The sequence below is a fragment of the Cygnus atratus genome, chromosome 3, assembly GCF_013377495.2.
Source record: "Cygnus atratus isolate AKBS03 ecotype Queensland, Australia chromosome 3, CAtr_DNAZoo_HiC_assembly, whole genome shotgun sequence".
Classification (NCBI taxonomy): Eukaryota; Metazoa; Chordata; class Aves; order Anseriformes; family Anatidae; genus Cygnus; species Cygnus atratus.
In genome coordinates, this window is record NC_066364.1 from 49521571 (window position 1) to 49543589 (window position 22019).

A 22019-nucleotide genomic window follows, 5' to 3' on the forward strand; every position below is an offset into this window, starting at 1 on the left:
ACAGGGGATCTGTACCTGGCAATTTGCTTGGGAAATTCATAAAGAGAGACACAATGGGTCTGTCTGCACCAGTGAGGCTCTGAAATGCCTGAGGTTAAGGCTGGACACAATTGCAACAAGTTGGTGTCTACCCAGAAAACAGAAATCAATGCACCTATGACAATTAGCACTCCCAGTCAATATCTCAGAGAGATATTGTTCTCCAAAATTAGCTCGACATCTTGTCCTTTATGAGAAGAATGCATCTTGGCTAGGGGGAAGAGGAAAAAAAAAAAAAAAGGTGGTGTAGTTCTTTAATAGCATAGGAAAAGCAAAATAAGCAGAAAAGAAAGCACGCAAATCCCCTTGCAGGTTACCCCGAGGTGACGGTGTTGCTGTGAAAGCTAACATCAGACGTAGGGCTGGAGTTCTGTGTTTGTCTCTCTAATTGCTGGCTGCGGTTGGACTCATTGCACAACCAGAAAACTGCTTTTTCCAACTGGTAGCCCTCTCCCATCTGATTGCCTTGCAAATTCAAACTGGAAAATGAAAATAGTGTGTACTTTGGCTGAGGTGTCACCAGCCATAAAGATCTGGCAATGGCAGCTGGTGTAACAATTTTGCTAACGATATTTAAATTGGAGTGAATCGAGCATTCGAACACTGAATAAAGAACAGCTTTATTTTTCCTAAGGAGAAAAGCAGATAGGAGACTGGATGTGTTCAGGTGAGCTTTTTTTTTTTTTTTTTTTTTTTTTAAACACACTACAATTTAGCACTGGTTTAACTCCATCCATTCATTAGATTGGTGTAAAACAGTAAAGTAAAAGCTGATCAGAAGTTAAAGCTCTGTATTATTCCACAACAATTCACGATCCATGGTTTGTATGTAGTTAGTCCACAAAGCACAACAGTTCATACGTGAACAGCCTTAAATCAGAATACATTTTTCTTCTTGTTCAACTTTTTCCACATGTCTATGATATATTAAGCTAACTCATGCAAAAGTAAACCCCCCTTCTATGTGTGGATATACATCGGTATGTATAAGAAAGGTCCTGTGGTCCTTTAGCTTCTGCTTTTCTAGTGACTGGTGGCAGAACGTCAGGTATGCTGCAGAAGTGCAGATAGCAAAATGCCTTAAGATAAAAAGGAACTGTAGAATTACAATGTCTGGGAACAAACGGAGTCATAAAAGGTCAGAAAGCACTCTTTCTGAAAAAAGTAAAAATGAAAAAATAAGGGACACAGGTTGTTTTTAAGATCACCTTCCCATGTTAGTCATGACTTTCTTAGCAAGAATACTAGGTAGGTTTGGGTAGTGATACAGAAAGCTGAGATGACTTAATGATTAATAATGCTATTCTGCATGGCAAATTTACCCTGCATTTGGAATCGTACGCCACACAGTGCACAGTTTTCAGGCCTATTCAGTAGCATTATAGATCTTACTAACGTCAAATCCTTCTTTGTGCACAGTAGTATCCTGCATTATATTCCAGCGCAGTGTATTTTGAAACAATGATACTGCTGCTTGCAAATGGTTATAAATTGGATTCCTACACACTTAGGAATCATTCATGTGGGTTAAGTGCCTTGGGTCTGTGTCATCTTATAGCTTATTTGTCCCATTTTAAGCATAGGGCACTGCTCTGTGTATTAGATTATTCAAGCAGTTGATGACTGCTTAAAGGTTTGGAAGATGTTACTTCTGAACATAGAAAGGTTGAAGGTTTCTAGCACAACGCCTTAGATGGGCTCTCATTTAATCTTAAATATTGCTATCTCAGGAAGAATTAACTCTTAACTGAAATGATCTTGTTTTCAACCTGGTGAGGGAAGGAGGGAAGACGCACCTTTTTCTTTTTCATTGTTAGTAACTAAAATATAAGACGCTGCAGCACTTGTGAGCTGCTGAATCTGGACAAAATATGCCTGACTTTTAAGTAAATGCTGCATTATGAATGACCAGCTGTTTGCTAACTTGGTAGTTAGTCCTCGTGAGCGTGCTAGCCAGGGGTAGCACACTGTCTTTCTTGGCCTAAGCAACATGGGAAACAGTAACAGCTAAATTTGGGATTCCTTTATGAAGTTTTGTAGCATCAATATTCTCTACACTATAGATTCTTTTTTCTTTGTATTCCTTTATATTATTTCTATACCTAAAATAAGGTTTACTGTTAATCTGGTAAGGATTATTTTTTTTTTAATCAGAGTGTAAAGAGAAAGTGCAGGATCTGCGCGTGTGCTTACTTTTGAGCAAGTGGTGTATTTATAGTTAGCACTAAGCAAGCATGTATTTTGAGGAAGGGCATTGATATCTGATTTATTTAATTTCAAAAGAAGAAACCCCTGTCAATTCAAGAATCACCTCACTTCTGCTTTCTGTTTCATGTTAATTATTTTACAAAATGCAGTTGTTGCAAAATGAATGAGGCATTTCTATTTGACTTTTAAAAAAGCTATTTTACCCATATTACCAGATATGGGAGAATATGGGTAAAATATTTACCAATGGTAAATTGGGTGGGTAAAATATTTACCAATTGGAGAAAACCATAGACAGTATGTATTTTCCTTTTTTCTGGATTGACCTGCAACCGACTAGATTTTTTTTTTTGCTGTGGCATACATCACTTTAAAATCAGTATTTCAGATAGAAGTTAAGGAAGAGATATAGAGCTAGCAAAGTAATTTCAAAAAATGTTTAAGAGATTGCCATTCTGTTACTTTTTATATATATTAGAACAACATTTTGTGAATAGAAAAATAGAATGAAGATCTTTTATGCCAACTTTCTTTTATGAAGTTCTTTTAAAGTGCTTTTATGAAGAACTTTTATGCAAGGTGTTATGCTGTATGAAGTGATTTATCCTATATTTAGTATGTGTCCAATCTGGTTTAAGTATTTCAATGTAAATATGTACACAATCTGAAAATATTCCTTGGTATATTTAGTATCCTTATACTACTCTTAAAATGTCTTTTTTTTTTTTTTTAATGTTTGTATTTTTCTACAGAAATCAATTCAATTTGCAAAGGCAAGTAGACTTTCCACACGGAAGACTTTGTTAACAGTTTTAATATGTCTTAATATTTGAATTGACTCATCCAGATACACAGTTTTGCTTACCCAGTAAGTAAAATGCTGACAGTGTTGTAAATCATATCTTGAAATGGGGCCACTAACACCTGCTAACCCTTGCTGTAGCCTTTCATATAGAAGCACTTTCAAAGTGACAAAAAGAAAATTGGTGATATATAAAATTAATTTAATTGGAATAGAAATTAGAATTCTTAAAAAGCAAGTGAGATTAGTGTCGCTTCTATTCTTGGTGATTTGTTACTTACATAGTATCAGCAGTGGTAGCAGCTCTTTTTTTTTTAGTCTGAAAAGTTAATTGAGTAGCAACTGAGCAGACAACAAATCTACTTCTAGAAAATAATCAAATAGGGTTTATTTGATAAAATATTTGCTTCTCTGACCCTCCATACTCTTGTTTAAAACAAAATGGAGCTATTGAGATTGCGAAAGTGTTCTGAAAGATATTAAATCTATGTAAACAGACGAAGGAACTTAGAGGTAGTTAGATCCTATGATAAGGGATGCAGTATGAAATACTTGACCTGGATAGTGGTATCAAGCCAAGCCTGAAGACATCCTAAAATGATGGCTTGAAGCAGTTCCTGCTCATTTGAAAGAGTTGTTAACTTTGAAGCTGAGTGAAAATGTTGCCAAAAGTGTTAGTTATTTCACTGCCAAGGAAGAGGCAAATGATCATGCTACGGCAATGTATTCTTCATGCTTCCTCGTTTCTCAATGGGATCAAAACAAATTCCACATTTGAGGGTCTGAACAAAAGTTATCTTAAGATGTTCTTCAACTTGATATCTGAGGGTGGGATTAATTTCACCAAATTTTAGATGCCTGGAGTTCTCATATCTACATCTAAGTTATTCATCTGGGCTCCTTTAATATCACTTATCTCATCGTAAATGTTAATGTTTAAAGTAAATCCTGTGAATTGTCCCCTGGAATTTGCTATTGCCTCCTACCAGCAGTATGCAGATGACCAGCTCCGATTGGGTGTTCACCGTGGAGCAAGTCACGAGGTAGTCCAAAGGAATCCAACGCTGAAAGACTTCAGATACACAGCTTTACGCAACCTGAGATTTGCAGGTGGCAGAGGGCTTTTGTAGTTCATGACTACCACTTTCTTTCACGTATCTACTTTCAGTAATAGCAGTTAGAAGATAGCTGTCCCAGATAACAGCTCGTCAAGTGCCTTCTACACTTCACTGAAGGAAAAACTAAAAAGAAATTTAATTTGTAGAGGAAGAAGGCTTGAGCCATAACCTATGCTCTAGGGGAACCTAAAAGGGGAAAATGTTAAGATAAGTCTGGAGTTGTTGTTTTAAATAAACATTGCAGTGGGAATCGGAACAATTGCTTACTCTCAACTTCATGAGTTGGATATCAGGCTATTCTTTCCCTCTTTTTTTCTGCTCCTTTTCTTTAAAAAAATACTCCCCCCCGAAACAAACAAACAAACGAACAAACAAACATAACTCTTATTACTTGTGAAGTAGGAGGGGACCTATATTTTGACAAATAATAGTCCTTTAGGGAACTTGTAGCATAAGTATAATCAAATGCTAAAACCAAGGTTTGACCCTCCGAATGCTCCCCACAGAAAACAAGTAAAATCTCTGCTTTGTGTCTTTGGAAATGTGCCTCATTGACTTGCGGGGTGAGATGCAATCCCTGTACTTCATACTGCTCAGCAGGAGCCCAGTCTGAAACATCAGTAGAACATCCTGTCTGGCTGAGAGATGCATAAACACTGCTTACTGAAAGGGATTTAATCTGATGTTGATCTTCACACAGTTGGTGATACCGTATGTTTTTGTGTTTTAATGGTTATCCTGTTTATCTCATCTTTCTGACTTAAGGCCAAATCCTTCTGTTGAATAGGTGCATTATAAATACTAGCTGAAAATTAAACAACTAAAAGGCTTAATCTTTAAGTGCGTGCATTACTGTAGGTGGTCACATAATTTTGTGTTAGCCTCATATATTGCCTGTGTTTCTTGCTTTTGCCCCCGCTGTGCTTCTTGTTGCAAATTTGTGACAAAGGCTGAGAATTTTTGATGGTCGTGATAAGCATTTTACTAAAGGCCTTTTTTTTTTTTCTTAGTGTGTAGGCATATACTTTTCGTTGACTGCAGTACAAATTCTAATCTATTCAACAGAATAATTAAACTCTCTGAATATGCACTCTTCAGGCTTGGCATTCTATCCCCTTAACCTTTGCTGAATACTACATAATGCTGAAATGCTCTGCAAATAAAATGATTTATGGAAAAAGACGTCTAGATGCGTCACTAGCAGCATACTTGAATTATATGCGTAATTATTTTATGTTTTTAAGTAGTTGGTAATTTAAACATGCCTTATGCTGGAAGAGGATGCTGCATATGAGAGCTACTGAGGTATTGGTCTATTTTCAATGGTTTGTGAGAAATTTGCATGGACAATTGTTGTTACTTTATCAGCAGCAGGGCATTAATAAAACATACAGAACAAGTAAATGACTATCAACAAGAAAAAATCTTAGACAAAACCAAGATGTTTCTCACATCTTAGTTTGAAATCAGTATTTCTCAGCTTAGTCCGTCTCTGTTGATTTTTTTTCATTTTCCTCTCTATTTGTGTTGTTTATATGTTTGTTTCTTTTTCTTGCTCATAACAACCATCTAGCTGAAATAGATACAGTAATCTGTATACAAGTCTGTAGTCTCTTTGTTCTCTATTTTTATGGCAATTCTCTGTCATTTTTTGTCCTTCTTTCTCCCCTTCTTTTTCTAACTATTTTTCTTGTGATTGTGCAGGGTTTCTTTCAGGTATATTTCCAGAGCTAATCTTTTTCCTTCATCTTTCTTTTTTTTTTCTTTCAAATAGTCTTTTCTTTAAAAAAAAAAAACCTCTTTGATAGCAAGATTTAAACTCCATCGCTTTTATTGTGCATATTTGGGATACAGAAACTTTAGAAATCAAACTGAAGTGAAACCTGCCCTTGTTCTGTTTGCAAAGTACATTTTCTATGGAAGCCGGGGATTGAAAATTATCTAATTATGAAGGGTGACTCTTCATTGTTCTTGGGAACTATGAGGGAAATAGCTGGGATCTCAAGAGACCTGTCTTGAAAGGGAAGAGACTTAGTTTTTGACAAGAGCATAGTGTACCAAAGAGAAAAGTGGTACTAAATTTCCGTAGATATCTACTTAAGACTTCTAGAGAGACCATGTAAAGGGAAGCCCCACCTGCCCTATTTTTTGATAATATAAACCATTTTTTTTCGGACTTAATATAAATAGCAATATCTCAATAAGATAGAGAGTACTGAAGAAACATGCAAAATAAGTATATCCATCAAATTTATAAAAATCATATGTGTTGGAGAACCAGATTTTGTGAGTCTACATTCCCAACAATGTGAGGAGAAAGGGAAAATAGTCATTTCATACTACTCCGGGGAAAAGCAACACTTAACAACTGTAAAATAGAATCTATTACACAAATGTCCTGAAGCAGAAGTTGCGCACAATATGTTCACAATGGTTTTAAAAATAAAGGATGTGATTTTTTAAAAAAGTGGGAGGATTAATTGACAGTGTTTATGGGAAAACAGGGAAATGAAACTGCAACACGTACGTATTATATTGAAAAACATATGGAGAAGGAATTAGTCTTATGCTTAGCTGAGCACTGTCCAAAACAGGAAAAAAAAAAAGTGGTTCTTGCCTCATGCTAGTTTGACTATATATCATATAGGTCACGGGGCCCCATTCAGGAAGGTAGTTCAAGTGATCTGAGGAGTCTAGCTAAAAGTTAGAAAAACATTGAAGTGCCTGTAGAAGTGGGACCCTTCTGATTAGCCACATTAAGATCCAGTCTTGGATTTCACCCTTGTTTATTTCAACGCAATCGAAAGTATAATTAAGTTAATCATTGTTGGCAAACATAATGAAGATTGAATCTGGTTTCTAAAGAAGGTTTGCTCTGTCTGAACTGCTCCAAACAGTTATATCATGCTGGGTGAAGCCAGACTTACTGTAAGAACGCTCAGCAAGATTTGGAGAGCAACCTTTGGACAAAGAGTCACTGAAGAATGTTAAGTGTTAACTTCTGCATGTTAAACTGCTTACGAACTATTCTGGACATACTTAAGCTAACGATAGGTTTGGGGTTTTTCACAGGCATTAAAACTTGTTCCTTGGGGGGAACAGATGTGTTTTCCAATGGTTGGCCAAAAGTTCTATTTGTTTTGACAATTATTATGTAATTGATACAACTATACTATGTTTTGTTAGGGATATTTATTTGTTCCACATTCTACTGTTGTTGTATGTGTATGTTCAATGTGTTTATATTTAACCTAGACCGGCATGGTTAGCAAGACAAACAGAGTGTGCGGCAAGATTGGTGCATCTATAAAATGTATTTAATTTTTATGTGTATTTTTAAAAATTGATTTTAAGACAATTTGGATGATACTAGATATGTAGATTTAAAAAATCAAAGGTTGATTAATTCCCAAAGCCAAGCATTCTTAGATCCGACACCTGTTTGATGTGTGTTATTGCGTGGGATTCCACTACGTCCTCATGTGTTTTTCTTTCTTTATCTCCTACTTTCACGTGGAGAGTGACTGAGTAATTTGTGCAAAACAAGGCACGGTGCTTTATTTTGGAACAAGTATTATTTCCCCTTGTGGCCTCGGGTAGGTAGGAAGGAGAAGGAGGTACAGGGACAAAAAAAAGGAAGAGACTTCAGTGGGCAGCAAGCGTGTTGAATGGCGTGGCAGATATTTGCCAGCAGCCGCCCTGGTCCTGATGGGCACCCTCCAGGTGCCATGGGGAAGGATGATGGGGTTTGGGTCTGATCTGGTGATTTTCCTTCAAGAAGCTCTTTCTCAGCAGGCCCCAACTGCCTGTGATGTGCGTGGCTGCCAGCCACCCACACACCCAGGCGGGTTGTTGGGAGTTTGGATCAGCAGTCAAAACTCTTGTCATTTTAACACCCCTGTCCTCCTCAGCTTTCCCTGGCCGTTGGCTGTGGGGAGCAGAGGGTGAGAGGAAGCGTTGGTGCCTCCGCCCCAGCGGGAAGCGTTTCACGAAGAGTGCGAGCGTGGTGTTTTCTCTTCCTTTCTTCTTAAAAAAAGAAAAAAAAAAAAAAAAAAAGAAACCCGGAGAGAAACAGTTCCACCGCGGTCACCCCTGGCTGTGCGTAAGGCGCCGAGGGCAGGTGGGAGCTGTCCGGGGAAGCCGCTCCCTCAGGGCCGTGAGGCGAGCGGGAGCCGCAACGTACACGTGTGTCTGTGTGGGGGGTACGGCTGGGGCGCCCCTCGCTTAGCATTTTGGGGTGTTTTTTTCCTTTTTTTTTTAACTCTATTATCGTTAACAAACAGCAGGGGCGGTTTTTTTTTTTTTTTTTTTTTTTTTTTTACACTTTTCGCACCACTTTGCGGCGGCGCTGCCCACACGGGCGGGAGGACACCCGCGGGGGAACCGGCTCGGTTCGACACCGGGGGGCTCGTTTACTCCCTCCTCCTCCCGGCTCGGGGCGGGGGCGTGAGGCTGGGAGGCGGCCGTTAACGACCGTTAACGACCCAGCCTCACGCCCCCCCCCCAGCCACGAGCCGCGGCAGCACGAGCACTTATCAGCGGCCGGGGGGGGGGGGGGGGGGGAAACGGGACAAGGGAAGGGAGGCGAAGCCGCGCCCCCCCCACCCCTCCCGCCTCCCAGCCGCCAGCCAATCAGGAGCGGGGAGAAGCCCTCGTGCCGCTGCCGCCCCCCCGGGGGCTCTCCCCTTTTAAAATAAAGCGGCGGCGGCGGCGCGCGGCGGAGGCCTCGTGCGCGCGCGTGTGTGGGTCGGGGGCGCGCACGCCCGGCTCCTCAGCCCTGGGGGATGCCCGCGGCCAGGGGGTGAGGCTGTGAGGAGGAGGAGGAGGAGGAAGGCGGCTGAGGATGGCGCCGGTGAGCGAGCAGCCGGCGCCGCAGGGCGAGGGGGGTCCCGCGGGCGCCCCCCCGGCGGGGCTGCGGCAGGAGAACGGCGGCGGCGAGCGGGGCCCGGCGGGCGGCGATGGTGGAGCCGTGGCCGTGCCCCGGCCGGAGGTGCCGGGACCAGGGGAGGGTCCCGGCGAGCCCCCCGAGGGCGGCTGGGGCTGGGTGGTGATGCTGGCTGCCATGTGGTGCAACGGCGCCGTGTTCGGCATCCAGAATTCCTGCGGCGTCCTCTTCGTCTCCATGCTCCAGCTCTTCGGCGGCAGCGAGGACCGGCAGATGGCCTTCAAGACAGGTGAGGGGCGCCGGGGGGGGGGCCTCTGACCGGGCCCGGGGGGCTCCGGCCAAGGGGATGGGGTTTGGTGAAGCCCCGGAGTGTCCTGGTGCCGCCACGCTGCCGTCCCCGCTCCCCGCAGTCGCTTTGGGCACACACGGTGTGAACGGGCTCAGCCGGGTTCAGTTTCACGTGTGTGCGCCTCGAAAAGCTCCCGGTGCTCTGGCTTGGGGTGTGTGCTTCTTGCCTCTCGCCTTTACAGCGACTAGTCTATCGTAGAAAAAAATAACGAAGTTCGCTTGTTAAGAACGCAGCTCAAAATACTAAAAAGGAGCGCTTAAATAACCAGCATTGCCTCATGTGTTTTTGTTCCTCCATGATAATAAAAAAAAATAGGCATTCCAGTGAAATAGCCCTGCAGAGGTGTTAGCCTTCTAGGAAACTTGCAGTGCGGAGTTATTACAGACCTTTACAGTAGCTTTGGAAATCGTCTTCCTTAACTCTGGGGCAAATTGGGCCTGAAGTTGAGATGCAGGAGAAGAACCCATTCCCTCCTTGCTCCCCCCAACTTAATAGCAATATCTCTGTGTCGAGTCAACAACCAAGGCAAGTGTTCTCTCTGCACCGAGTAAGAAAGCTGTGGTGGAGCACTAAGTGTTGCACTCTCCAGTGTTTCAGCTACTTGTGGTGCCAGGTAAGGTATGTAGCTCTACAGCTCTTGAGCTAGGAAGGTGAGGTGCTGCGCCTGTCCCCACATCAGGTGTCACAGCGCCTGCCCCCGGGGGCAGATGGATGCATGGGGCTGGGTGCCTGGTCAAAGGAGGTGCCCAAAACACCTGCACACAGGGCTGGGAGCCACTGGCAGGTCAGGAGTGAGAAATGACACCGGTGGTTGCTGCTCCCTCCTTTCGTGGGGCAGAGGGATAGCTGCTGCTTTTGGAGACCTGATGCTTTACTTGCTGCCTTTCAAAATAGAGTCCTTGTGCTTAAAAAATGTGACTCGTTAGGTTATGGTGTCAAAGTCAAAACAATCAACAAGAGGAGGGAGGATTGGGATTATTTTCTACCCTCCAGAAAAGTAATTGCGCCACTGGTTTTAAAGTGAGGTGGGATTGAGGGCGTGCTCCACCCATGTTTTTGACACTTCGCTCAGCCTCAGAGAAGGGGGGGGTGGGACCTGTTTTTGTAGCCTAGTTGTTTTGCAGCCTGTTCAGAAAAGCAGGAAGAGTTTTGAGTCCTGTTGGATGCAGTCACGGTGACCTGCATCACTTCTTTCTTCCTAATTTTGTTTTTTTAAAAAAAAAAAAGCTACAGCTGCATTCTGTTTTGTTTGTTGTCAGGTGTGCTATGGTTTCGGTCATGCAGATGATGTTCATTTTGCTTGTTTTTTTTTTTTTTTTTTTAAATTCAGACGGGTGTAAGTTCAGGGGAAATGGCCTCAAATAGCTGCCTTGGTTAGATGACTTGCGTGCATGTGAGGAGAAGGGACTGCAAATACAGAAGTGCCTCCTGCGATCAGCAGAACTGCAGCTATAAAGGTGCTTTCTCTTCTCACACCTGAGAGTACCCTGATGAGGGTAGGCACCATAAGGACTAAGCAGCAGCTGTCAAACACGGCTTTTTGTTCCTTGATGTTGGATTTTTGTTGTCTTAAACTGCTTGTCTGCTGTTTGTGATCTTGATGAGGATAAGATCGAGAGTCAAATTGAACTAAAACTTTGATGCACTATTTACCTTGTCAGAAAGGGGATTTATGATCAGAAATGGCAAACTGCACTTAGGGTTGCTTTTATTGAACCACTGATGGATTAGATGGCACACTAGAGAGAGAGAGAGGGAGAGAGAGAGAGAGAAGGGATGACTAATGGATGAAAATGGATGAAGTCAGTATGATTTTAGTGTTAGAGACAACCCTAGCCGGATCATTCACAGGGTATCGATGATGGTACTTAATCTAGTTAGTCTCTTGTTCAAACTGACTGCAGCTTGAGTTTGTGAATCGGACTTAGTGGATCTGAAAAGTGAGATTTGTAGTGAAAGTTTTCTTGCTGTATGGTTTTGCTTTGAAATATGAAGTTTAATATCCTAATCTTTGAGGAGAGGGCACCTTTAAAATCTGGAATGGTGATTTTTGAGAACTGTAAATATTCCAGATAACCTCTTCTGGGACCCCAGCTGTTTATCCATAGTACCACAGAATCCAGCTTTTTAATATAATTACAAAATTACTTAGCTGTTGACAGAAGCATGCGTGTTGCTGGAGGTATTTGTTTAGGACAAGGTAGTAGTTGTCTGTTACCTTGTGTTTTCCTTGCAAAGAGGAATGAAGTAGACTATAGCACGTGCTATTTCGTTTTTTTTTTAATGGATGGATACTTAATGTGCATGAAAGGCAAAACAGGAGGAGGCAGAAGGGAGGAGAATGCAGTCAAGAAGCCTTGTAAATAAGGAGTGGGAGGAACCAAAAGTACCTACAGGTAAGGCAGCTGGGCTATCTCCAGAGTGCAGAATCCACTCTGGGTAAACAAGCTGAGTAACTACACTTAACATTGTTGCAGGATTTAGAATGATTGTTACTGGAAGAACTGGCAAACTTCTTTACAAATTCAAAATCTCTCCAAGGGGCACCTGATTCTGACATAGTTTTGATGAAAAAATTTGAACATAACTTATATACGATATTTTGTTAATTATATTGCTCAAAATGTAATTGTTTTCATAGCTTATGTAATGCATTTTGTAAGCAATTCTGTTGTTTCTTTGTGTATCCATTTCTTGTTTGTTCAAAAGCTAATTGATGCATAACTGCAGAAAAGGAAAAGTTCTTAATGCTAAGTATCAAGCTTCTAGAAAAATGTGCCTGCAGTCGTCTCAGGAAACCAGTCCTTTCATTGTTTAAAGTTCATTGCATTTGAGAAACAAATTGGGTGGGAAAAAAACAATGTCAATGAAATATATCACAATAATCTCATAGCCCTTTTTTCTATTTTCAGAGGAACTTGTCAAAACAAGGGTTTAGTTTGGAAATTTGTTGTGTGGGAGGCTTGAGGATGGTCTGACTAATAAAAGGGTAAAGTGGTCTACAAACAACTCTCCCTTGGCTTGGAGCCATCAAAGTTGGATGGCGGGACTTAGATTTGACAGATAAAAATCCAGACAATGTTTTAATTAATAAAATAGATATGATGAAAGAAAGAAGAATTACTTCTATAAATTGACAATTATGAGCTTGTAATAGAGTATGCGCACATCAGAGCGGCTTGCTTAGTTAAATTAGTGGGACCCTTTATTTATTGTCATTTTAGTACAGTCCTGTGGCATGCAATATGTTTTTCAGTGGAGTCATGAATTAGCAAATACAGCAAAAATGGCAAATTTAAGACTTTCAGGAAGAGGTGTGCTTGTACCAGTTTTTATGGCCATCTTTAGAAGTAGTGCTTCAGTTTCACAGGTATAAAAGTATGAATGACTGGCTACTGTAACCATTCTGCATGTGAGACACAGGTGCCTCAAGTTAAGCACCTGCCTGTGCTGCCTTTCAGACAAACTGCGTACTCCACAATCTCCTTCAACTGAATCATCATAAATGCAAAAATTTTACTGTACTTTATTTATGAGGTGACAAGCTGGATGAAATCAAAATGCTATTGAATGTTGTGCAGTGTAATTTGCTGTTAGCGTATGATGAAGTTTTGTTAGAACTGGTGGTGCTCTTGGAGCACTAAACAGCTAGCTGTAGTTTAGTGCCTGCCTGTAGCTATGCTAACCTAGTTACATGCATCAAAGTAAATAATGAAAGAGTTCACGAGTTAACGTGACGTTAAAACAGTTTAAAACTACTTAAAACTATTAAATGAAACTTCCTTTGGCTTATTTTTTATTCGTAAGAGAAATATGTTGCTTGATGGCTCTTTAGACGTTGTTAAAACTGTTTCCTAGCCTCACCCTAAAACAGCAATTTCTAAACTTTTTATTGAGCACTCTCATTTCTAATCCAAGTAAGAAGCATCATGTGGTTGGACTGTGCTGCAGATAGAAAATCTGGATGAAAACCAATCTGATTTCCAAGTAGCAGAAGAAACTTTTTCCCTTCTTTGGTTTGAACATACCTTATCTGAATGTTTTGCTGGTCTGTCATCTGACATTTTGCTTTCGGGTGAAGTGGCTTAGGACAGGTGTGTGTGTGTGGTGTGCAGCTGGTGTGTATATGTATTTTCACGTGTGTCCCCCTGTGTCTTTTCCTTGGATAAACCTCTCAAGTCTTACCAATTTTCATGCTGTAGGTTAATATTTTTTTCTATGTCATTGTCTAATTTTTCTATATTCTTTTGCAAGATGGAGAAGAAAGGTACTGTGCCTCATGCTCCAGATGAGGCTTTGCCATTTTATGGCATAAGTCATGTTGTGATGGCATTGCGCTATCTATTTTGCGTTATTGATATAGCCTAATGTTGGCTGCTTTTTGTCAATACCTGCATGTAGTGCAGTTCAGATAGCTGGCTTTGAAGCTTTCCACTATGTATTGCCCCTTCATTTTCAAATTTGTTTTGGTTAATTGGTCCCAGTAGTCTGCTCAGTTTCTTCTTATTCATCCATTTTGGCCCGTGTTCTTTGATGTTCCTCAAATCCCTTCCTGATTTTAAGCTAGTCTAAATAACTGTTGTCTAAAGAGGAAGTCAGCAAATTGTATGTTTATTAATAGACCCTCTTGCTAGACTCAGCAAGATGCACCAGTGTTGTTTGCCTAACCATAATGGTAATTTTTGTCTTTTAACTTAGTCTGCTTTGCCTCCAGACGCCAGTTTCCTGGTAGTATTGAGTCTTGTTTCTTATTATTTGATTTCTTTAGCCTCTTGTGACGCAGCGTTGTTAAAGGTTCACTTGAAGTTTAAATGTTATCAGGCTCCTTTCCTTTTATTTACCTACTTGGTCTGCATGCCGAAATGTGATTGACCATTCTCAAACTGTATTATAGCACGCTTCTAAATTTGTATACTTTTTTGTGCAGTTTGGGCTAATTTGGTAATTTCAGGTAATGACAAAATGGCCAAGGTTGGAAAGGACCTCTAGAAATTGTTTACCGCAGCTTCTGTACTTGCAGCTGTCTACCACAGCAGGGTGCTCAGGACCGTGCCTGGTTGGGTTTTGACCATCTCCAGGGATGGAGACTCCACAGCCTCCATGGGCAACTTTATTCAGTGTTTGACCACCGTCACAGTAAAGACGATTTTTCTTACGTTTCAACGGGATTTCCTGTATTTCAGTTCATGACCATTCCCTCTTGTCCTTCCACTGAATACCACTGTGTAGAGTTTGGTTCAAACTTCTCCCAGTTCTTCCCTTCAGGTATGCACACTGGCCCCATATCCCTTCGTGAGGATTTTCTTCCCAGCCTAACCACCCCTGGCTCTGTGTCTCACTGTGCGTCAGACATTCCTTGGCCATCATCACAGCTCTTTGCTGGATTCTCCCTAACTTGCACTGTCTGCCCACTGTTCCTTCAGTGTGGTTGCAGGTTTGGACTCCTGAAGCTGCAGGGTCATGGAGAAGACCCAGTCAGTCCCTGCCATCTCTGACGCCGTGCCATGTGTTGAGGTTCTCACATGTTTCCTTTATGTGGTGAGATGTTTAGTTCAACCAGTGGTCCCTCTGCTGCTCCCTTGGTGAGGGGTCCAGTCCTGCTGAGCTGTGTCTTCCCTCGGCAGCTCTGTCTGGGTCGAGACCCGCTGTGTTGAGGGGCGATCACTCCGCTGGTGGCTGCGCCTCGTGGCACCGTTGCTGCTCCCCTAGAGCTCTGCTCTAGGCCATCACCTTTCCTTGTGTGAGGGTCCAGAAGTCGTGTGAAACTTAGTGTTTCCTAACCTTCATACAGAAGTTTACTATTCGAAGAGGAGCATGAAGGAAATCTTAACTGAGGAACAGGGTGGTGGGTTCAGGTTTAGCTGCAGAATTGTTCTACTGTTGGAAGCTTAGTCTCTATTTCAGTTCCTCATTTCTAGTGTGCTGTGGCTTAGTTTATTAATAAGTATAAAACACTTGGATGGGAATTGGTAAAAGTATTTGATCAGTCATGTGAAAGTGTTTTTGGTTTGCTAAACATTAAGAAAATTTGATAGTCAGAATTGTTGATATTCTCTTGCTGTTTACTTTCAAAAAACGTGATGTAACGTCACGGTGAAGAAGGGAAGGGTTTGTCAATCTGGGTTACAGATAACAACTTTTAATAACAACTTTTAATAAAATCCCACCCCTCAAAAATCATGTTCTGTAACAAAATATTCATAAAACTGTTTCTTATTTTCCCTAGTAACACAAACCAGTCTAAGGACTTTCAATTAACACTCATTATGTTTAGCAAGCCGTTGCCCAATTTAAAATTGTTTCTGCTGCATGACCTGTAAGGAAGGAGATGGATTGATGACTTGCATCCAAGCTTATGTGGCACTCTGATGATAAAACTGATTTATTTTAGAACTGCTGCTGTGGTAGACGGAATAACGTAGATTTTTTGTCATAGATCTTTTACAAATTTTTAATCTTTTGTTTTGTGAATACACATGGTTAAAGCAGCCGCAGCCTATTGCAGTTCAATCTCCAGCAAATGTATACAGAAAGGATAATGCTATGAGAAAACATTCCCTTGTGATCTTACATTCTGTTTTACTTCCATAAATCTAATTTATTAGATAATAGGAGCTCTGTTTTATATCCCGCCTTTAATTTTCATGGGAACTGGATAGGAATGACTTGTTGCAATAGCTAAGTTAGAGTAGCAGCTCTTTAGCAAGGATGGGACCAATTTAAAAATCATCAGTATTAGTTCCCACACATGGGAAGAGACTACTGGGATGTTGACGCCAGCCTCTTGCTGTTATTAGCAGCATGTCTCTGATCCTGTGGAGCACTGCCTCCCTTAGGTGGACTTGGACTACAAGTTGTAAAGCAAGTTTCTTGTTGCCTTGTGGCTGTCGTAAGCAGGACTAGTGAATTTTCTTGCTAACTATTTTTTGCAGTGTGCTTATGTTCAGTAGGGTTGAATTTGAAGTATGTACGTGCCCAAAGTACTCCAGGGTATGTTTTTTCCTTTTGCATTATTAAGAATGATTATGTGAGGAACAATAAGTAATTTAAAGCACATTAGCTCATTGTTTATTATTATTTGAATTTCTAACTAGTGGTGCTCTTGCAAATCGCTTGTAAAGCGGGCAGTAGAGTTTATTCTGTCTCATGGTTTGAATTTTAGTCATTTAATACAAGATGCTTCACTAATAAAGATCCAAATAGAAAATGCAACTGGATAAGTATCCTAAAAATCTTTCTAGTTCATTGTAAAGAAGTTTGGTGACAGATTTATAAAATACTTAATCATTTTTATTCTTTCTATTTTGTCAATGCAGTAACTATGAGCATAGATAAAACTCCATGGTGGAGCATCCCAAATAAACTGGGATCTTTAAGCTTTCTGCTTCTGCAGCCTAGAAGGAAAGATCATTCCATTCCTTTGGAACAAAACACAGCTTTGATAATTGCAAGTTCATTATATGATGACAAAGAACACTGTTTTTGTGTACAAGGTAGGAAAGCTGCTCTGTTGCAAAACACCATTTGTCAACTGTAACACCAAAAAAAGGATTCTTCTAGTGAGAGAAATCCTCATTTGAGCTCTGAGTATTGCACTGAGTGCTTATGAGCCAAAGAATCCAAGGAAAAAAAGCAAAGGAACATTAATATTCATTAAAGACTGATCTGTAGTGGATATTTAGATGGGCCTTATCTTCGGAGGCTTTTGTCTGTGCTCTCTGGTATTGGCATGGCAGAGCTCTGCTGTCCTTGGATTGACTGTTGTGAATCTGCATTGTTTATTTTCTACATCCAGATGTCTACGATCCAGATGTCTCTTAAAGAGCTTCTTAGTTTGCTCTGGACTGGAGTCATCGTGGCAGCTTAGTAGTATATAGGATAAACAATTTTACAACGAAAATATTGGTATAAAGGAGAAACTGATTTCATGTGCCCCAGGAGGCCTGTAAATTCTATTGAAAGCATCAGGAGTCTGACTGTTTTGGGGCTGTACAGTCAGGGCTTACTTATAACACAGGATCGTGTTGCTGCCTAATTGAATGTGCTGGGAGAACAATTAAAACATTACGGCATCAAATAATATTGCAGTCTAGTTCAAAGTGGGATTAGAAGAATCAATAGGCTGTCTAAGTGAGACTGAAAGACTACTCGTTGCCATGATTAGTGTGTACTATGCTAGTTTCAGTGTGGTTTGAACCGGTTAGTGACACCAGCTGCTATCTAATGCTGTTTTTCTTCTCCTGAGAAGAAGAAGGTGTGGTAAATGGTGCTTTACCTAGAAATGATACTAACATCCAAAGCAAGTGACACTGAAATCAAGAGCCTGAACTATGGTGCGTATTTTGAACGTGTCAGTGGTATGTATCATGGTTCAGAGTAACAATCTTCCCAGAAGGTCAATTTAATGTGCCAATATTTTTCCCCAAATGTTGAATATATAACTTAAAATGACTTTTGGGTTCTGTTTCAATTTATTTGTGAAAACACTGCCTGTGGCCCCTTGAACTCATTTGTTTGAGGTGTCACGTGTGACAGAACTGAAGAAAATTGATTTTAAGAAAGCCTTTATGGTTTGGGCACATAAAAGCAAATTGAAATTGCCCCTTATTCCTTTGTACCTGTGAGTTATTTCCTATCTTTGAAATATTTATGTAGTTTAGGCTCTTGAAAACCCAACATAGCATTCCAAACTTGAAAGAAATTAAAACTATCAGCTTATAATTTCTGACACAGCTGGGTGCAGGCAGTGATCTAGAAAATTAAATCAGCGTTAGGAAGTTGTCTGGAAGCTTAAATGTGCAAGCTTGAGATGAGTTTTCTAATCCTATCAGAGTAACCCTAATTTTTACAAATCGAAGCATGGAGCATTAGCAGTTTTCTCACCTCTGTACATATCAAAATCTTTTGTTCATAGTGCAGCAGTTTAATGAACCTACTTAGTTTCATGCAGTGAAATCACCGACTCTCAAAGGTGTGCACCGAGTGGGGAGGGAGTCAATGACAGAATGGGGCAGCTTAGTGGGAAGGCTGGAGCAGTACTGCACAAAATTGATAGGGACCGCATTACTCTTTGTATCCACAGAAGTTTATTCAGCGTGACCTAACTCTGGTGTTCAATTTTTTATTACTTTTTCTAATAGTAGCTACTCTCATTTTTTTTGTTTAAAGTCATTTCATAATTGTAAAGCCTTTATCCTTTGAAACTCTGTAAGTAATGAATTTCAGTTCAGTAAGACATGTATATTACGAATGTTTTTGTGGCAAAAAACAGTACCATGGGATGTTAGAGCTAGCCTCTAGGCTGGTCTCTCATTTAAGGAGTATAGGTTTGAGGGTATTAAGTTTCATTTTCACCCTCAGCAGTTATTTCTGGCATGTGCTAAAATCATAAATAGATAAACTATATATAGTTATTCCCCTCCTTGCTTTTCTTTTTCCTGATTTTATTTGGATCACTATGGCACTGTTAAAGGCAATGTGACTGTCTGAGGGCTCAAGTGTGTTCTGAAAGTCAGAACTGGGGTGCAGTTGGAGCCTTCCTAAGTGGCACTACTGGCAAATCATTCAGTGGTGTTTGGCATCACATTCTACCAGTACTGTGTGCTTTGCTTTTATCAGTGTTTTTTCCTTTTGCCTTATCCTGCTTGTCTGTTTTGCTGTGTTGAAATGCAGGGCAACATGGACACTTTCAGGCAGCACTGCAAAATGAGTGATATTTCTCCAGGAGAGACCTGCCAAGGTACGGATTCAACTCACAGTGTATAGTCGATGGAGATCCAGCCGTATGTTCTATGGGATCCAGGGAGTTGCTCAGCTGGCCAGGTGCAGGCCTCTGCTTCAGGGTGGGCTGATCTACTCTGCAGGTTACCCTACATGTGCTGACTAGATCTCTACTGACTTGAGTGGGATTTCTGACTCCTCGCTCACACAGACACCTGCAATTGGATGCTTTAAGGTGGAAGTTGACTCCCACTCAGTGTCCTGTGTCTCATCTGAGCATTTCATATTTGTTGGTGGGCACAACAAAAATGTCATGCATTTATGAGTACCTGTTCCATCTGTACAGTCTTAGCTCTGACAGTAACAGAACCCATACTCCCTGACATTCACACCGTTTCAAGCTAGTAGAGATCACAAACTCAGTTAGTTGGATCTTTAGGGTTTCTATTGTCAGAATTCTTCCATTTTGAAGGTTTATCAGAGCCTGTCAGGATCATACAGAAAACACCCATAAAACTGTGTGATGCCCCAGTGTTGCGTGTAGCTAGTAATTTAGCTGTATTCCATGGTTTGTCTTCCATGTGATTTTTGAGCTTCAGCCTCTCATTACTCTAGAACATAGTTCCTGTGTGCATGGAAAACAGGCTGTTGCAGGGTTCCCATGGCCAATGCTTTTCTCTGATTCTGTTTTTTTAGAAGGATTCTCTGAACTGTACAGTACCTTTTTCCTTAATGGGATGCGTGAATTTGTTTAATGTAGCTCTTAATAGTTAGGCTATCGTTGTAGGTGCTGAATTACTTTCAGTCATTTCTGGGAATAAGGAGCTTTTTCAGGAATGGTTGTAGTCAGTGGTTTCTTAAAGTGCAAAGTTAAGCTATACAGAAGAAAAATCAGTATGACTATCTCAAGAAAGACGAAGCAGTTTATTCGCCTAACATTGGTAGAGCTCTAAAGCATGTTCTCAGAGGCAAGGTGTAGCTGTACAGATAAGAAAATCACACTGAAACCTCTTGGCTTGTTCTGTAATGCTTTCAGTGTCTATGAAAATAGATCAGTTGATACAAAAATAGATCATTGGAATAGTGTGCTGCGTTTTGGCTTAAGCAGGTGTGAGCAACTAGTGTTGCTCCCAAGTTGCTGCATGCAAATGAAGGCCCCCTTCTTCCTTTTCTTAAAACGTCCTTAAAACTTAGTGTCTCAATCCAGGCTTTCCCCCTTCCAGATACTGAGCAGCATCTGGAAAGGTCAGCGCTGCCCTATTAGAAAATGCCTAGAGGAGTATTTTAGCATTTTATCTTTCTGAACTTGTTCACTTCGCCTCTTAAGTAAAAAATGTTATCTAGCCAATTCATTTCTTAAGAATTTGTTGTTGTTGTTTTGGTCTTCAGCAGCAAGATGTAGGGGCTCTGACTTCCTGTGCGTATGGGTGCTCTCAATACTTTGCTGATGCAAATAGCCACTGTGAAGCACAGCTTTATACAGTTCCTGTAGCTGACTTGTTTGCAACTTGTTGCTTTTTCCTGGCACTCAAACCAGAAAAGAAATGCAGGAAAATGAGATTACTCTGCTGTTATTTTACTAGGCTTGCTATTATTTTTACTACATCTATTTTTGCATTCCTTTTATTAAATGAGGTAAAATGGTTTTCCATTTTCAATTGGAAAGAGGGAAAGGTAAAAGTAACTCTTTAATCCAATTAATGTATTTTCCTGCTTTGATTCATTGTAATGACTTTGAGCATCTGGTAGCAATGAGCATGAACTGCTTAAAGTCACGGAAAACCAATCCCCATTATTTCTGCTCATTGAAGAGAATAAATGAATTACCAAACACTAATCTTTGGATAATTGCTCTATAAGCAGGACATCTTAGCTCTTAGAGAAATTACTTTTGTAAGTTTATAGAACTGTCAGAACTAGTGAACTATTAAAAAAGGTTAACAATAGATGAATAGAAGCTGGGCTTTCTTTTTTATTCATAATTATTGCAGTTGAACCTTTTGGGATGTGTATAAGGAGATATATACTTATTGATCAAAATTGAACTGAAGACGGAAATTTCTGTGGACGTTTCTGACAGCAAAAAGCTAGAACGTATGTGGAATAAGGTACAATATGTATTGCTGTTGTATGACCAGACCGTTTGGGGTTTAGAGTTTATTCTTGTTCACATTGGGTTGATCTTCAGGCATGAAAGAGGTATGTGCTTTTTAGCTTTGGCTTTAGACAGCCTAGCCTGTGACATTATGTCATGTATGTAGTTTTCCTGATTCTCCCTTATTCAACGTAACATAGGTGGGTTAGTTTTCAAAATCCTTTTTGGTCTTGATATCTGGGTGTACTTCTGTTTTGTCTTTTAGATACAGGTACCTGAAAGTCATGTTCCTTGTCGCTGCTGGCTGACACTTATTTGCCTTTGGAGAGTAGCCTCAGGATCCTAGGAGTCATTATTCACAGCTCCTACGCAGTAGCCCAGAGCTGCCTTTACTGCTTGGACCTTGATGGAGTCTTTGTATGTCTAGGAGCAAACTTCTCCCCTCCTCACAGCCACAAAATAATTAGATAAAAGCAAACCTCAAATCCACCTTAAAAAAAAAAAAAAATACTCTATCAGGTCTGCCTGCTGACTTAATTTCTTAACATTTTGCCGGATATTTGCAGGATAATTGAAGAGTAATTTGTGCTTCCTGGATCTTTCCAACCCGATGAGTATTTTCTGTCTCTGTAGATTATTGCTATGGAAATTTTATGCCTTTTTTTTGAGGCTATAGAAATCTGTATTTGCCTCTGTCGAATTGCTATTCTGCTGTTGATCTTTTCAAATGATACGATATGTTCCTTCTGGTTTTATTACATTGTGTATATTAGGACTTCTATTACATTACATCTTTGATTAAA

The 22019-nt window shown here is 40.6% G+C and overlaps 1 protein-coding gene across 1 annotated transcript in view; it reads left to right on the forward strand.

The window, feature by feature from the left end:
- The first annotated feature begins 9010 nt into the window (after positions 1-9010).
- Positions 9011-22019, forward strand: part of SLC16A10 (solute carrier family 16 member 10) — a 70507-nt gene continuing 57498 nt past the window's right edge. The window contains 1 exon segment of the mRNA XM_035564862.1: positions 9011-9341. Within this exon segment, the coding sequence (XP_035420755.1) occupies positions 9011-9341 (331 nt within the window).